Source organism: Marmota flaviventris, chromosome 4 (genome assembly GCF_047511675.1).
Source record: "Marmota flaviventris isolate mMarFla1 chromosome 4, mMarFla1.hap1, whole genome shotgun sequence".
Classification (NCBI taxonomy): domain Eukaryota; kingdom Metazoa; phylum Chordata; class Mammalia; order Rodentia; family Sciuridae; genus Marmota; species Marmota flaviventris.
Window position 1 is genome coordinate 115,051,813 of NC_092501.1, and position 19,283 is coordinate 115,071,095.

Below are 19,283 nucleotides of genomic sequence, written 5' to 3' on the forward strand. Positions count from 1 at the left end.
TCTGATTCAGGATGATAGACACTGGCTAAGGGCAGCAAGGTAGGTGGGAAATGAAAGGGAAATGCTGGGTACAAGCTTTCCTTAATCCTCAGGATTTTGAGTACAAACTGAGCTCTTTGGTTCTTGGTAATCATTGACTGATTGACTTTGTGAACCAGATTTAAATGGTACTTTATAATCTGCTGACAATTCCTATGATTATCAACGCAAGTTGTAGTTTCTGTTCCAATGCCTGCTGTTCTGCTCTGTTTCTAGTCCTGGGCATCACAGAAGTGAGCATTTTATGACTGGCTTAGCTGTTTCTGTAAACATTCTCCCATCATGGAGACAGAGAAGTCTTTGTGAAAGTCTTATCCTGGGGTACTTGGCCCATCCATTGGCTTGTACTTTCTCCACTGTACCTGTGTTTCTTAGTGGTTTAAAGCAAATGCAATATTTTCGCACAGTGTGAAGGTTTCTTTACATAAATGTCAGATGCAAGGCAAGAATGTTATAAATAGGCCTTTATAACAGTCAAAGCAGTTGGGTCTAAACTTGTTATGCTTTGACTTTGGTGCTTATATGTACAGCTAATTTCAAGTCATACTTGATAGGTTTCTAATTGGAATCAAGGCCTCTTTTTAGTGCCTAGTCGTGTCTCAGATCAACCAGTTTCTTCCTCCTTAGAGGAATCCTTTGAGATGCATGATAGGTAAATGGTATTATTCAATTGCTTTTGTTCAGCCTATTTTTTTTCACACTTATACAGATTATAAATAGGCCCAAGAGATGTATACAATCTTAAACCACCATGTCATTAATATAGCTCTTCATTTTCTTATTGGATGTAATGTCCTGGCAGCAGCAAATAGATGACCCTCATCCCAAATTAACATTTGTGTTTACAACTGCATTGCCTTCTTGATGATTACTATCATTGTGATTAGGATACAACATTTCCTAAGGCAGTTTCTACATGGGACCTTCCTCAGATTGTCCTTCAACTTTTGCTGGTTTATATATATAGTGTTACTCTTTAGGCCTGCACAATATAATATGGTAGTCAAATGTGGCTTGTGTGCTTGAAATGTGTCTAATCTGAAATGAGATGTGCTGTACATGTAAAATACACCTGGATTTCAAATAGGAAGAAAAAAGTGAAACCTCTCATCAATAGAATGTTTGACATTTTTTATATGCTGAAATGATTTTATTATAGTGGATTAATTTTATAGAAAATAGTTTTACTTATTGGTTCAAAATGACAGATTACTGCACACACAATGTGGTTTGCCTTGTGTTTCTCATCAACAGTGCTGTGTGCTTACTTATGCATATAGCTCTCTTACCAGCCTTCTTGCCCAGGAATAAATTCCTCATGACCTCGGTGTCTGTTTTAGTATGGTCTGTTTTGCTGTTGGAAAATCTCATTTTACTCTTGTGTTCTCTGTATTTGGTATAGCCTCATAGTTCTTGACATAATGTGAATACTTTTGTGAATTTTTAATGTGCTACAGGCATGCATGTTTTCAGACTTTACTAGTTGTGAGAATGTATTCTTATAAAAATTTCTAAATAACTGCATTTCGATTTAGGCATGGTTTTTTCAATTAACTCCTAACATTTAACCTCTTGTTTCCAAAATAATGTAGTATGGCTTAGAAAGAATTATGAGTGAAGAAAGGAGTCTTTCCTTATTGGCCAAAGCCATGGATCCCAAGCACCCCAGTATGATGACAGATGTGGTTAAGCTCCTTTCCGCTGTGTGCATTGTAGGAGAGGAAAGCATGTAAGTGTTCTTTGCCTTTTTGGTCATGGTAAATAATAAGCTTCAAAAGTTTATTCATTTAATGGTATCTATTCATTTAAAATTTAAATACATGTTGAATTTTATGTAAACATTTGATTTAAATTCTGATTGACTAAAAAGAAATGCTGAGTAATTTTTTCTCTTTATCCGTATGTTATTGGCCAAAATGTTCCATTGAAAAATGGATTTCTTCATCATAGTTTGAACTGTTTTGAATTCAAGCACTATGTGCAGACTGAAAAATATATATATATTGGTTCTATTTAATTTTTTTGAGATAGAATTAATTCAAGCTGTGTGCTATGTATATTCCCTTATAAAAACAAACATAGGTATTTGAAAAATCTATATGTATATTTTGGAAATTTTATATGTGATAGTACTGTACTCCTGAGGGTACAAAGTCTTTGACCTTACAGTACATACTAAAGCTTTAAAGCAGTTAACTGTATTTCTTAGACTATTGTACTTATTCCAGATAATTATAAACGTTTTTTTCTTCTTTAAAGGAACTTGGTCTTGTAATTATAAGAAAGCATATAAATGCCTTTTGAAAACGATTAAAATGAATGAACTGAACAACCAAAAGAACACAGACATCTCATACAAGGGTATGCAGAGCCCAATAAGCAGAGCCTCCTGCATTCCTTTGAAAATCTGCCTCAGGGAGATCCTGCTATAGCCAGTGGGAGTGAGCCAGTTTAGAGGAGCCACAGTTGCAGAGTCAAAGGCACCACTTAGGCCTTGTTCCTTGTTCCCAGTGTATACCCAGTGTATACCTGTAGTGTATATCTGTAGAAGAGGCTTAGTTAAACCCAGCTATTGTCCCAAGCATGGCATCTGGCTTTAGTACTTTATCCTTTGCAGTTTTAAAATATCATGTTTTTTGTTGTGGAAGTCTAAGAATTAATGTCTTAGCATTTATATACATGTTGATATACATATATGATACTTTTTTAACTTCTCCTTCTTTTCTCCCTTCTCCTCCATCCTTTCTTTCTCCTTATTACTGCCCTTCTCCCTTCCCTCCTCCTTTTCCTCTCTCCAGATCCTCTTGGACTCCTGTTTTTTTTTTTTTCCTACTCTCCTTCTTTTTTCTTTCTGTTTGTCCTCCTCTTCCTCTCTCTCTTTTCCCATTTTCTCTTTCTTTTCCTTCCTTCTCCCTTTTCTTCCTCCTTCCCTTTTCTCCCTTTTTTATTGCTTCTTGACTTCAGAAAGGGTATTAAAATAATGTAAATAACATTTAGAACTATTTGCCTCCATCCACAAAATAAGCATCTATAATAGCTTAGATACACATTATTCTTTACAAGAGGAGGAGGCATATAGCTCTTGCATAATTATATTGTACATTTGAATACTTAAAGTATCTTACTGTGTATTTTTGGCTATTACAACTTCATTTATTTGAAAGGCATTGGAATGTATTGGTGAGAGCTTTTTTTGCTCACTGCAACGGGGCTGTCTGGTTCCAGAACCTTGTTCCACAATGTAGCAGATGTGAGCCACTAAACAAGTTGCTTAACCTTTTTCTGCTTCTGATTCCTAATCTAGTGTGGGGATTAATAATAGTACTCACTTCATGTGTTTTTTTGTATACATTAATTCACAGTAAATTGACTCTACTAATGATAATCTATTGTGTATTTCAAGAAAGCTAGAAGAAAGGATTTTGAATGTTTGTTTTTACCATAGAGAAGTGACCTAAGTTTGAGGAGATAGTATGCTTATCCTAGTTTCAGCATTCCACGATATATAAATATATAGAAACATGACAAATATGTATAATTTTAATGTATCAATTAAAAAGTTAAAAAAATATTTAATATTTGTAAAGTGGCTCAAATAGTGCCTGATAAGTGGTAAGTGGTATATAAATACTTGACAAATGCACATTTTCGTAGGGCATTGTCAGGATTAAATGAATTGAAGCATAAATTATGCTTAGAACAGTGCTTGGTCCATGGTATGTACTCAGTAAGTTACTTCTAAAAGTGTTACTGGTTGCCTCAGCATATAGACACCTATAGCAGGATGAAGCAGTTGCATGATGGTATTTGTGTCATTTGCAATTTAATTAATAGACTTTCACATTTCCAATAGCCTTGAAGAAGTTTTAGAAGCTTTAACTTCAGCTGGAGAAGAAAGAAAAATTGACAGATTTTCTTCTATTGTGGAGGGCCTTCGGCATAATTCTGTTCAACTGCAAGTAGGTTCCACGTATATGAAATCTATACATAGATTTTGTGAAACTATTTTGTGACTGGTTTGTATGTATATACTATATTATGAAACTGCATGCTACTTAATATTCTTTTATAGTATTATTTTTAGTGAATGTCTAGAATTTCAATTTGTATTGTTATAATTTGTCTTATAGATGTCTTGGCAAACATCTATGATTACTTCCTTAGGTTACTTTTCTAGGAGTAAAATTACTGGTTTTTCAATAAAACATATCACCATAGTTCTTTAAACTGTTTATTCTATTAGGCTTAATTATTAATATTATTTTTAAGCAGTTTCATCAATTATATTAATTGAGGCTTCTCATTGTTTTAATTTTCATGACTAATAAGCTGAGAGTTTATATGAGTCACAATAAAATTCAAAGTCATAGGGCTGGAACTTTACTTCTGTGGCAGATCACATTAGCGCTGGGTTTGATCTTCAACATCACAAAAAAGAAAAGAAAAAGAAGGAAAAAAGAAGAATCTTAGGGTTATATGAGATATTCTTAAACTGTTTTTTTTTTTTTTTTTCAAAAAATTTACATTTAGACTTAAATCATTTTAGTATTCAGCTAACTAATATTCATCTAATTCTCCTTCAAAAATATGAAAACAAATAAGAAGATTTTTGGTATGATTGTTATGATGATCAAACTGAGCATTTTTAAATAATATATTGATATCTGATTCTCATTTCCAGGATTTTAACAATTTATTTGACCTGGTTGTGATGTGGCCTTGGGAGTTTTAAAAGAATCCTTAGGTGATCCTGATGAGCAACAACTTTTGGAAACCAATGTGCTAATAAGTATGAAGCACATCTGTTTTTAATTATATGTAAAAAAAAATTATATGTAAAAGTTATAATTGTATTATTTTTTTCTTTTTCAGTACTAGGTATTGAACTCAGGGGCACTTAACCACAGAGCCACATCCCCAGCCCTGTTTATGTTTTTTTATTTTTAGACAGGGTATCACCAAGTTGCTTAGGGCCTCATTAAGTTGCTAAGGCTGGCTTGAACGTGTGATCCTCCTTTCTCAGCCTTCTAAACTGCTGAGGTTACAAGCTTATGCCACCATGCCTGGACTCTACTTATAGTTGTTTTTTTTTTTTTTAATTTTAAATGTTCTCTGGTGCTTGATCTTTTTATTGTTTCTAGTTGTGATAGGAATAGAAAATCTAAGTCTTAAAATTAAGAAACATTAAATTAAAATTAAAAGATGTTATTTAAAGCAAAATCAGATGATGTTAGAAACTGTGAAGCTGATGAATTGACTGTGACATATCAGCTGACAACAATGTGAATGGCTGGTGAGGGACCTTGTTGCTGTGATTTGTGTCCCTCTGCAGTAGACAGGACTGAGGATCTGAATGTATGTTCTCTACTGCATGTGTCCAGCTGCCATGGGCCTGGAAAAAAGCCCCTTTTCACTCATTCTGCGCTTGGCAGATGGCAGGGGAATTAGGGACTTGCCTTTGTTCTCCACTGCTGACACCTGTAGTTTTGGCTTCTTGTGTTGGGGTCATTTAATTCATATTCCTTCTTGTTCTACTTCTGTCTCTTCTTTCTGTTCTTCTCTTTTCCTTCCTTTCTTCCTTGAATCTTTTTGATTTCCTCTTGTATAGGTGTTCTTTTTCATCCGATGTTTTAAACAGTTCTGGCTTACTATCCATAAGATTAAGACATTAACACTTGAAGAAATTTTTAAAATTCTATTTCAAAATTGAATTTAGTTTTTGGGTGGTTTTTAAATAAAGTTATATTTGGATAAAATTCATATGTCATATTATTTACCCATTTAAAGTGTGTATTTTTTTACATTCAGATGTATTAATCACAATCAATTTTAGAGTATTTTCAATGCTCCCAAAAGAAAGTTCTCACCCCTTAGCTGTAACCCCCAAATTCCTTCATTCACTCTAGCCCTAGGCCACCAGTAACCTACCTTCTGTCTCTATAGTTTTACATATTCCAGACACTGCACATTAATATAATCATGCAATTATTGGTTCTTTGTGACTGGCTTCTTTCATTTAACATAATATTTTCAAGGTTTATCTTTGTTGGAATGTGTATCAGAGTTCATTTTTTTATTGCCACCTATTATTCCATTATATATTGAATACACCATATTTAATTTATCAGTTGTCAGACATTTTGGTCATTTCCATTGTTTGTTACAAATAATGCGGCTAATTACATTTGTTAGGATGATTTCTTTTTGAACTACCTCTTATTGGCCTTATTTTATGGTAATGATATAGCAGTGTAGTAGAGGAGGGATAGCAGCAACACTCCCTCCCCCTCTCCCTTTTTTGGTACCATTGATTGAACCCAGAAGTGCTTAACCACTGAGCTATATCCCCAGCCTATTTTTAATTTTTAATTTCGAGTTAGTCTTGCTAGGTTGCTTAGGGCTTTGTTAGGTTGCCAAGGGTGGCCTTGAACTTGTGATCCTCCTGCCTCAGCCTCCTAAGGTGTGTGCTATCTCACCTGGCAACATTGACCTTTGATAGCTATGGAAATCATGTATTTGATTCAATTCTTGAGAATTTTTACAATGGTATAGATGGTTGATTATATTTGAAACTAATTGGTTTTTACAAAAGTAATTTGTTAATTTGTAAGTAATTATATTTTCTGTTACACTTGGTGGTATTGTACTTTTTTGATGTCCTTCAAATGCTGAAATAAATTTCTTGATGCAGTTCTTAAATCTTAATTTGCATCAAGAAAAGTTATGTTGGCATCATTTAAAATCACCTTTTCTCATTTTCTGGGTACATTCCATGTTGCTGATAAAGAGTAGATAATGGGAAGAGAATTCTAAATTTTAATTGTCGCTGTTCATTTTATTGTGGGTTTTACCCTTTAACAAAGGCTTCTTATTATTAAGCCTAATGTTTGAAAAACTAGCAGATGGCAAGCTTAAGAGTAAAAGGTACTATTTGCAACAAGGTAGTTTAGCTTACCTCACCCCACCCTCAATTAAAAAAAAAGGTAAAATAGATTCTCTTCTGAGGATTACTGATTATGCTCTATTTTCATTAAAATTATGAAACAACGCTTTACTAACATAAATATACTTTCTTTGAGGGTTTCTGAATTTTCTACAAATTTGTTTATTTTAGAACTAGCTGATTGTCAATTTTCCCATAAAGCCATTGTTCTAAGTGCCCATTTTAATCCATTATCTTCCTAATTCACATTTATTAAAATGAATTAATCTGGGTGATATTAGCAGATCATCAAATTAAAAATAAAACTTGTTTGTTACCAAATAAAATAGAAACCAATTGTTTGCTTTTAAATTGGAGAAATGGGAGATAGTAATATAAAGAACAATGAGGAATTTTTTATTGCAATGTATGTTTATAGCAAAGTGCTTTTTAAAGGAAAATTGTTTGATTTTCTTTAGAGTGTTATCATAATAAAGATAATTTGACTTCCTATAATTTTGATAGAAAATGAGTGTATTTCCCCCATTTGATATAGTTTAGTAATAAAATGAAAAACGAAGTACCCGAAATATCTTATAGTTATTTTCAGATGTTAGAGAGTCTCATTTTCAGGAAAGAAAGTATAAACAAAAAAACCAAAGGCTAAATGTTTTCTCTGATATATGGATGATAATTCCCAATGAAGGGGAGGCACTAATGAAGAATAGAGTTACCTTAGATTAGGCAGAGGGGAGTGAGGGAAGAGGAGGGGATATGGGGATAGGAAAGATAGTAGAATGAAACAGACATTATTACCTTATGTACATAATATGACTGCATGACTGATGTGATTCTACAATCAGAAAAATGAGACCTTATACCCCATTTATGTATGATCTATTGAAGTGCATAAATGCATTCTGCTGTCATATATAACCAATTAAAACCAATAATAAATATTGGAAATTGCACTAATATACTTCAGTTTATTTTCTCAAATATATCAGGAAGATTTCTTCAGATGCAAGCAACCTAATCCATTCTAGGCCATTTAAATAGAAAATGGTATTGAGTACCTTATAAAATTTTTCAAGGCCCACAGAGCCATGTATGGTTGGTATGTAATGTACAGAAGAAGAATGCTGTACCACATCACAACAATGTTCTCAGAAACATGATCCCAAACACTACCCTGGGTAGCACTTGAGATGCTAGGATCAGAGATACCTTCTGCCACAGATGTCCTTGGAGAACCACACTGTCTATCATAGGTCCATTTTTGTGTGTGTGTGATTGTTCTCTCTTGTTGGCCTGGTCTTACTTAAAGAGGTTTGGAATAAATATAGAGTTGCCAATCTCTAGTTTTTGCCACATTTTAATTTTCTGTTATCTCATTTCTCTCTCCTCCTTTCTATGTGTGTCTTCCATCTTCTCTTGTGAGAACTGTATTTTGCAAGGGGATCTGGATTTCAAAGGGTTTGTTGAAACCCTTGCTGTTGTTCATAGAGTTGATTGATATGTAATGATATGTTTATGTCAGGAAAGGAATAAGTGTGTGAATCTTAGTTTGGTTTTTTGGACATTTGGTTTTTCTTCTGTGTACGTGTTCCTAAGTCTGAAATAACAGGAAAGCTGCACGTCCTCCCCACCCTAATTGTGTTTTCCTGATCCAGTCCCATTGGAGTGGTAACTGAACTTGAAGGGTTCCAGGTTTCCCACTACTTGTAAACTAACATGTTTAATGGGTGCTGTCAACAAACATAAACTTCTAGGTCAAAAATAAAGACTCTTGTGTTAGCTTTATTGCAGCCCCCATTTCCAGAGCATGAAGCTCATAGTGTGATGTGAGGAAGACCAGTTGCAGTATGGTGTTGAAGGAGATAAACCCTGACCTTAGGGGCAGGGACAACAAGCAGTTAGCTATGATCTTATTGATACAGGCTGTGATGAAATCTGTTAAGTTGCCTTGTAGACTATATAATAAAGACTCCTCCAATGAGACTGAATCAGGAAGTCAGTTACTACAATACATGCAGAAATGTGAAAGGCTCAGGGAGACCTTAGCACAACAGTTGGCTTTCTCTTTAAATTTTTCAATTGTTTTTTCCACAAGGCTGGTGTATTAATTTATATACAGACTGATATGTTAATGATCTCACAGTCTTCTGCTTCAGGAAGGAGGAAGCCCAGGGCAATTCTTTTGTGCAAAGCAACCCTGGCCAGTGACTTAAAGCTGCCCTAAGTGCTGTCAGGGATGATGTGGTATCACTGATTATCTCAGCTAAAACCCAGGAAAAATTTCATAACAGCTTTTTAAAATGTCTGACTTTCATTCCTGCATGAGGGGGAATATAGTGAATCATCCCATTCCACCCCACCTTTCTTAGATTAACCGAAGGAAGCTTGACTTTGAAGTGATTTCCAAAGTTATCTGAATACTGCATGGCACACTGGTAGTGTTTCCCTAAACACATAATGTGTCAGTTATGATATTTTTGAAAAGAGAGGCAAGTTAATGCCTGTCTTTCATATGAGTTGTTCTCTCTTGAAGACACACATGGCATCTTTGGAAGGAAAATGTTGTTTATAATTGTTGGGGACCCTCAGTTGGAATCATTGTTACCCAAATGGCTATAGGAGACAAGGCTATCAGCATGGCTTTCGAGCTGGCTGATAATCTTTATGATTCTTAGTTCAGGAAATAATTGATTTTAATCTTTCTTTTTGGAGTGTCTGTCTGAAGACAGTCCAGTCTGTCACTTTGATCTGTTTCACTCACCCATCTCATAGAATGATTGACCTAGGGTTATGGGGGTTGAGATACGGCAGACACGTGGAAATCCAGAAAGATATTATGCATGGTAGGTACAGGATCCATAGCTGTCTTCTGCTATTCTGACAGAATGCTTAGTAAAGTTTAGCTATGGTGGTCAAATGGCAGAGCTCTCTGGTGGGAGATGGTGAGTGTGCTGTAGGAGAGGAACTTTGAGCTTATGGAACCTGAATCTTCTAGAATGAGCGGTAAGCATGCTGATTCTATGCCAGATGGTGACTTTATTATATTGGACTAGGAGCTTGCCTGCCCTTTGTTGGAAGGAACAATGCTGCCTCTATCCTCTGAGGTTGTTTGCTATACTTAAATCTAGAACAAAGCCCATCAATGCCTCTACTGCAATACATGCAGAAATGTGCAAAGCTCAGGGAGAATTGTCTTGAAATAGAACAAACTGCTGAGCTTCTTAGAGTTGTCTTGGTTGATTTTCCTTCAGTTGGATGCTCCTAGTGTTATTTGTATGCATTCAGTGTACTTGGAATGTAGAATGAATGGAACGAAACTTTCTTTAATTCTGGTTCACGTGATACAAGAGAACTTTCCCTATTTGAGTTATTGACTAAAAAGAAAACATGTTTTCCAAAGTTTCTGAATCTAGAGGGAGGAAAGTTCTTTTAGAGGGCAAATATGAATAAGGGAAAAGGCAGACAAGCTTGGTTATGAGAGGGGTAACATTAATGTCTTTGATACTTTAATGTGAATCTAGATGTAACTAACATCTTTTGCTCACTGAAAATATGCTTAATATCTTTTTATTTAACTGCCTCCAGCCTTCAAAAAATTTGCTTTACCATATTCTTTAGACACTGAAAATTAGATGGGTTTCTGTTGTACTTTTGTGGACCTCTTTTTTTATTTTGCAGTAAAAATAACTCGGATCTGCAGTTTGTTTACTTTTGTTGAAATACATAGCCATTGTTCTCTTCAGTTTTTTTTTTTTTAATGTGCCATTCTGTGGCGTTACATACATTCACATTGTTTCGCAACTATCATATCTTTTGATTTCCTAAGCTATGATGATAACATTGATGCAGTCATGGACAGGGGTGGTTAGTGGTTGGTATGTCTTTCTAGAATGTCTATGGGAGGCGTTCTATATCCTAGAATGTATTTTCCCAAAAGGCAAAAGCCAGGATTATTATCTACCCCCTTGGTGTCTTGGAACTTTACTAGAGGAAGGCTGTGTGTTGTGCATGGGGCATTCACACACCTCACAAAGCATGAGAGTGTGGAGTGTGATCCTGTACAGAGGACAACAAAGGGAAATGAAGTATTCTGTTCAATAATAACCCTTAAGAAAGGGTTATATTGGTGGGACATAATTTCTCATTTTTCTGAGTATACATGTTGCAGAATCATACTGGTCAGCATTCACATATATACATACAATAATAATATCTGTTTCATTCTACTATCTTTCCTATCCCCATATCCCCTCCACTCCCCTCCCATCACTTCCCTCTACCTAATCTAAGCTAATGCTATTCTTCCCTAGTGCCACCCGCCTTATTGTGGATTAGCAACTGCATATTAGAGAAGACATTTGGCCTTTGGTTTTGTTGTATTGGCTTATTTTGCTTAACATGATATTCTCCAACTCCAACCATTTACTGGCAAATTTCATAATTTTACTCTTCTTTAAAGCTAATATTCCATTGAGTATATGATATATCAAAGTGCATAAATGCATGCTACTGTCATCTATAACTAATTAAAACAAATGAAAAATACATATATAACAAAAAAGAAAGGGTTATATATACATTTTTTTGAATATTTTTTAGTTGTCGATGCATCTTGATTTTTTTTAAATTTATATGTGATGCTGAGGATCGAACCCAGTGCCTCACACATGCTAGGCAAGTGCTCTGCCACTGAACCACAACCAGAGCCCCAAGGTTGTATTTTTAGTTGTAATACTTTTCAATCAGATGATTTGAAAATGATACTCTTGTTGGAATTTGCTTTGTGAAATAAGGGATGTTGGTCTGGTTCCTCTGAGAAGAGGAGGTTTGGTGTGTGAGGGATTGGGCGAAATGCCTGTGATGGTCTTTGGAAGAGGGGTCTGGAGGGGCTGGAGAACCATCCAACTCCACGTAGGTCTGACCCTAGGTGAGGAAGAGGGAGGCAATTGAGGAAGTGTCTCAAGCTGCCCTGAAGTTCTAGGAGGAATGGCCAGGACACAGGGGAAATCCTTGATCCAAAGTCCTGTGTGTCTCAGAAGTAGCCCTGTGTTAAAATTTATTTGTTGTGTTTGTTCAAGCATGTGGCTGAGGTGCAGCTGAGAGTAGCTTGTGAGAAGTGTGGCTTCTGTTCAAACACTGTGATGGGATTGTTGGCCGTTTATGCTCCCTCAGTCAAAGGAGAGTTGTAATTAAATCTTTTACTAACTTAAAAAAAAATCTTTTCAATCCTTGGATTTCATTTAGTTCAATTATAGAATATAACTTTGGAAATTGTTTGGATTTCAATTCTTATGTGTCTCAGAACGTAGAAAACACCAGGATCTTTTTAAAATAATAAAAAAAAATTGAGAACTTTTTCCTGTTATATATGGTTTTGGGTTCATTAAAATATTAAAAACAATGAAAGATCTTTCTTGAGTTGTAATCATTCTATTTTGAACTTGTCAATGGTCAATTATTATTAGAGGAATGAGACAAATCAGAGGTAAAATGCCTTTCTGGATTTAGCCAAATTTGTTTGTTTTCATTTGATTTTATTCTTTCTACTCCTTAAAATTCACCGAATTTTCACGCTTAGTGAAAATTCTTTATTCTTTCTACTCCTTAAAGTTCTCCGAATTTTCACGCTTAGTGAAAAAACAAATGCAGAATACAGAGTATGAATTAGAGGGTTTATTTTTGTATTTTTATTTTTGGTAGTGGGGATTGAACCCAGTGGTACTTAAATACTGAGCCACATCCTCAGGCCTTTTTATTTTGTATTTTGAAATAGGGTCTTTAAAGGCTGACTTTCAACTTGGCAATCCTCCTCCTTCAGCCTCCTGTGCTGCTGGCATTATAGACATCAGCCATCATGCCTGATTGGAGAGTTTATTTTTAAAGAACCATTATTGGGGCATCCTAGGATAGAGAGATCAGTTTATCTTTATTTCTCTCTATTTTGGCATCTACTTTTATTGAAGTTTGCATCAATAGGATAAATATAAAATTATGAAAGAATGCAAACACCAAACAATAGAATGAAGCAGTAAATAATATGCTATTATCCTAAATGATGTTATAATACCCATAAAATAATATTCCAATGTGAACTCATTTTCATATGGAGAACTTCTAAGAATAAGCTAGTGATTAACATTCCCTAGAATTTAAAGATAATAGATACCTTTGTTAATACTGTGATAGACCACTAGAAGGATAAATTTAACCTGTGGCTCAAAGATAACTGCAATGTCTTTTAAATAACCAGTTAGCCAATGACTGGTATGCGCCAGATATTGGAACTACAGAGATGAATGAAATATATTGCTTTTAAGACTCTTATGCTCAGGAATGAATTTAAAGCTACCTAATTATTGATATGAAATTTTTCATTTAGCAGTGTCAACAGAATGCATGGGATCATATAGGAGAAATTGATACTGCCTTGAGAGGAAGTATTAAATGGTTTAGAAGAATCCATGTCATTCAGAGGTCCTATTCATGTAACTTATAGTCCCTTGAATATTGCAATTCGTTTCTTTGGGTGCATATGTGGAGCATATGCAGTTTTCAAGCTCTGACTTCTTGTTTTGCCATATCATTTATAGAACATTCAATTAGGAGATTAAATAAAATTTAAGAACTTTACATCTGTTGATATTCTTTACTGTTTCTGTGTCTTTCTACATTATGTAGTCTGTTTAGTTTTTATTCTGAATTAATGCATATGTATATAGAATTTAAAAATCATTAGTTTCTTTATTTGTACTGGAGGCTAAATATTTCTCTGTAAGCATCATTTACTCATCTTAACTTGATAAATGTGAAATTTGATTGTGCAAAGAGAGACAGATGATTTCTGCTATTGGGTAGGGAAGATGAATAACATTCTAAACTGTATCTTCCAGGATCAAATAATAAGTATTTGCAGATTCTGATAGAATTTTTATTTAAGTATTTTCTGGTACTTGTTTTCAATCTGGATTTATCTCCTGAAGCTGTTAGGATTTTACATTGTAGTATAGCCATCATTTAAACTTGTAAAATCATCAATGTACATCCAGGATGAACATGTTGAGCCAAGAGTGAACTTTCTTCAGACAACTTGCTTTTGCTGTTCCTGAGAATACCAAAAATATAGAAAGAATCTGCTCTTGGTTGTCTTGGAGCAACCTGAACTGGCTTGTGGATGGGCTCAGGCATTGAACGTGTTTATGTTCCTTGAATTTTGTGTCTTAACTTATTTGTCCAGAAAAGGTCAGAAACCAAAGGTTAAAAAGTCATAGTACAGAGTTGAGTACAAGATAGTAAATTTTGTCTAGCTCCAGAAGGAGGTGAATTTTGTCACGTAATTGAAGCCATTTCTGTAGCATAATACAAGTTAATAGAGGTCATATTTCTATAAGCATGGTGATTGAATAACTTATTCACATTTCTTGAGTTTCTATTAATATTTCTATTAATAATCCCCAGTTGACAAACTATTTTTTTAATGAATGATTCCTAATGTACATATTAGTTTCAGTTTTAAAAGCAGGATTTATCCTATTCTTCTTTAAAACCTGTTGGCTTCCTTGCATTTTGTATATCTGTTATGGTTCCAAATCCTGTCAGTTAAACAATAAATGTGGGAGGCTTCTTGTAACTTCTGTTCTTCTACCTCAACCAGTGTTCAAATTGTATCAGTTTTTCCTGTTTAGATTTCAAATGTTATTCCAGCCCTTCTTACATTGCTCACCACCGTTTTGTTTCTACATTAGCTTTTTAATCTGAATCTACTGTTTCTATTATTGTTCCTGCTTTCCACAATATCCTTTGTGATTTTCACTATTTGCACTTGAATGTGAATTTTGTGTTTTGGTACACAAAAAGGCATGTCTGATCTGTCCCCTGTCTTCCTGGTCAGCATCATCTCTCTTGACTCCTTTACCAGCTCTCCCTGCTCAAAGGATTTCTAAACTTTGAATTACTTGTAATTTAGTGAAATAGCCCCTGTCTTTGAACATATTAATTCCTCTTCTTGAAATATCTTTGTCCATTCCTTCATTGGGCGCTTTCCTATTAATCTTTGAGTTAGTAGTTTTATTAAGTAGTCTTTGTTCTTATTTAGTACCTCCAATTCCCATTGTATGCCGGATGTACCTCTTGTAGTGTATAGTATGTTTTACTAAGATAGCTGTGCATCTGCAGTTGTACAGTTTGTACTGCTTCCCTTTGTAGCTCCTGAACCTTTTTTAGTATCTCTGGGAATTAATATGGCACAGATTCTGAATTGACGTCTACTGCTGGTATGCTGAATTGGTGCGAAATCATATGATACCTCAAGTCTATATATATATATATATATATATATACACACACACACACACACACACACACACACACACACACACATACATTGAGATATATGTGAGGTCACAGTTCTATGTATCTGGAATTTGCAATTTTTTATTACTATTGAAGCTGTACATTAAAGCTATATAATTTATTTTGTGTTAATAAAAATACCTTGATCTTTACCTTCATTATAGGATTTTTGACCTGTAAGGAAAGTCAGTATGTTTTGGAATATATGTATGTATATTCATAAATTCATGTTTGCATGATAAAAATCAAAGAGTGGTTGTAGGCCATGTTAGTGGTAAATAGGCATTACATCTGGGGAAACATTTTATAGATTTAAATAGATTCTTTCAGCTTAGTTTCCCATTTTTCTTTCTTTGAGAAATCATCTTTTTGAATATTTCCTGGAAATAATTTAGATTATTTTTTTCCCCTTCTCAATTTCATGCTACTTATTTTTTCTGCATATATCTGTTTTCAGTTTAGGTGATATTTATGCTAAGTTTAGTGTTGCTGGTATTTGCTTCTTTCTGTGTGCTTCTTTCTTTACATTCGTTTAGATTCTCGGTTATTGACACTGATTTAGTATCTCTTAATGTAGAGAAATTGTGTGCACATACCACACACACACACACACACACACACACATGCATGCATACTCTCTGAGCTCTTTAAAAATTACAGAGTATTTTCTGATAAAAAAAGTTTGTGGTTGCTTAGTAATGACTGGTAAGGGTGTGGAAGGAAAACATTTTAAATTTATTGACACAAACTGGTGATAGCTGAGTGAGTATGTAGCAGAAAGGTAGACTGTTTTAAGTTTTTTAATGTATGTTTTGCTTATCCCTCTGTCTTCTGGCACATTTCCCACCTCTATTTTAAACAATCTTAAGGTTTGACAGTACAGGCATGCTGGTCAAATTTTAGTGCTTGGATATCAAATATAACAATTACTATATATTTCACCAGCAGGAACTGAGACCCCTGTTGGTGTCTTAATCCAAAAACAACATTTTAAATTCATATAAACCTTGCCTTAAGGAATGGAGAAAAGACAATTTAGGGAACAGCGTGGGGTTAAACATATTGATCAGTAGTTCAGTAGTTCTTGTTAGACTTTGAGTAGAATGTAGACATAGAAAAATAACATTATCAGCAACAACAAAGAATGATTTTCCTCTCTAGAGAGAATCTCTTTTGCTTCAATTATATGGATTTTTGATGATAAAAAACATAGTTCAGGCAGGAGAAGTTGAAAGCTGGGTGTGAAACCTAAACTGAAAGATTTTGTAATTTTTTATTATTATTTAAGCTGTACATTAAAAGGGGTTTAATGAGCTATATAATTTTTGTGTTAATAAAAATAACACAGTAATTTTGAATTTTTGCCAATGTGCAAAAACCATTGCTTGATAAAGTTTGAGAAATTAATTAATTATGTAGTTTTTGGTTATAATAACCCTGGTAACCAGATTCAGTAGCCTGTTGATTTTGTGGTCTTTGGGAATTTATGTTTCTTTTGATGAATGGAAAATTATTATTTTTTTGTTCCAGTTTAGATACTATCCATCCACTAATACATATTTGTAGTTTTCAGCCAGAATGTGTTCATGTTCTATTGGTTGTATGTGGAATGATGCTGGATAAGACCTTACCTTTTGGTTATTGGTGAATTTTTTTGTGAAGAGATACTAATGAGTAATATATCTTCATCTCCCTTTTTCCTCAACAATCCCAAATAAGTGAAAAAGAAAAACTACTTAAACTCTATTTCTTTTAAATATATATGGTTGATTAAAATATTTTACACATAAATTATTACATTAATAGGATTTTCTGCTAGAGAAAATATTTGGTAATTCTTGGAACAGAACCTCAATTTTTCAATTTTGTTGTTTTATCTCTAATGTTAGAAACCAAGTCTAAATCTCACTGTGTGTCTGCTGTAGGTAGCTTGTATGCAGCTCATAAACGCCCTTGTTACATCTCCTGATGATCTGGACTTCAGGCTTCATATCAGAAATGAATTTATGCGTTGTGGATTGAAAGAGATATTACCAGTAAGTGCCCTGCAGTCTCCTTATTAATATTTAAATTAGAAGAGTACTTGAGTGGGGGAAATTTAGATAAATTACCCTGAAGAATAATTTATCTATGGGAAAAGACTTTGAGTATAAAAATCTATTTTTGAAATATAGATGATAAAATTTGAGTATTATTTAACACTTTATATCTTTGAATGCTATAAATCATGTTGAATGGTTGGTTTATTGTTTATATGTTATACATTAATTTTTTGCATAATTAAAAACAAAATCATTCATCATAATTGCAATTTAATATCTCTAGAGTTTAAAACGTATTAAGAATGATGGCCTGGATATCCAACTTAAAGTCTTTGATGAGCATAAGGAAGAAGATTTGATTGAGTTCTCTCATCGTCTGGAAGATATTAGAGCTGAACTTGAATATCCTTTTTTTCTGAGGTCTAGTCAAAAGATATATAAAAGCACTGCTAATTCCAAAACAACTGAGTGCTCCCTATAAAATATTTAACTCATTTCTATGTAACACAATGTGAAATCAAACCTTTTTGCACCAGAAAAATGTTATTTTGTTAGCTCTTTCCATTTTTCTGAGTATACACATATATAAATTGATATTACAATTAACAAATGGACCAGCTTTTTATGTTAAGTGTCTCCCTTGCCACCCATGCTCCTTCTCTGCAGAGTGGGTTCATACTCATTAGGCCCCTTGTTCATTTTGTGGGACTGCATTCTTCCAGAGATCCACCCGTATTCTCTACTAGTGCTTATCCATGATAAATAACACCTGCCCTGGCACTGTCAGTGAGAGCACCCCTAGAACTCATTATGGTGTTCACAGCCAGCAGCCTACTACCTTCACCTCCAGCAGCATTTTCACGTAGGAAAAGCAGATTAGTTGGGGTTATGAGGGGGAAGCAAGAAAGTGTCAGAGCAAGTTACATTTCCAGAGTTATTCCCTGCCTTCAGTCTTCAGTACCTGTATTAGGGTAATATAGATAATGGTTTCTCAAAGCTTTACAGAGCAGATTCTGTATCATATTATTACAGTTGTTTGATGTTAGAGTATAAATAAGTCCTTATGTTCCTTAATCAACTTACTGAAGCATCTGATGTTTACAACATGGTATGGAACACAGTTAAGGAAACCAGAGCAGAGGGATATTTTATTTCTATTCTTCAGCATCTTTTGCTGATTCGAAATGATTATTTTATAAGGTCAGAGGAAGTTATATTCTAATGTTTTCTTTCACCAATAAAAATCTATTAATTGTGAAGTTCACTTGATATTTCATTTGGACTAAAAATAATTTTTATTTCTGTCATAATATTGATTTATGTTTTTTTCCTCTGGGCATACATTTAGATACATTATGGTGACACACTATTATATAACTGTGACTTTAAACTGCAGTGGATTCTTGGTTATAGTCTTTCATCTGAATAAAAATTCAAAGTAGCAACAAATTATTTGTTTAACATGTGATGGGTAATATTTTCTGGTTATTTCTTATGCAGTACCTATGATGTTGATATGTTTCTTTTCATAAGTTACATGAAGGATACTAAACACAGCATTTATTAGTGTTTAAGTAGCTGGAAATTACCTTAATGATATAGGTGTGTTTAATGTTTCTAATGCATTAGAGAAACTATACATATGGCTTTTCAGGTTTGATTATATACCAGCCAGCTGAGCATAACAAATTGTTTACCCTTTCTCTACCTCATCTACATCATAATGTAGCTCTATATGTTTATGAACACCTAACTCACTGGGTTGTAGGAAGATTAAGTATGGTAACAGAGCCAAATCCCTGATACATGGTGCATGCTCAATAAGTGTTCTCTATAATCTCTTTCCAGTTTTATTGCTATTTTATGAGAGAAACTAAGATGTTTGAATATAAAATCCTCTATGTTGCCACCAA

At 34.1% G+C, this 19,283-nt stretch overlaps 1 protein-coding gene across 1 annotated transcript in view; it reads left to right on the plus strand.

Annotated features, from left to right (window-relative positions):
* Positions 1-19,283, plus strand: part of Diaph3 (diaphanous related formin 3) — a 474,806-nt gene that overhangs the window by 136,771 nt on the left and 318,752 nt on the right. Inside the window, exons 8-12 of the mRNA XM_027938043.3 lie at positions 1,632-1,768; positions 3,893-3,998; positions 17,254-17,364; positions 17,654-17,772; positions 18,454-18,570. Of these exons, the coding sequence (XP_027793844.1) occupies positions 1,632-1,768; positions 3,893-3,998; positions 17,254-17,364; positions 17,654-17,772; positions 18,454-18,570 (590 nt within the window). The remainder of the gene's footprint in view (positions 1-1,631; positions 1,769-3,892; positions 3,999-17,253; positions 17,365-17,653; positions 17,773-18,453; positions 18,571-19,283) is intronic.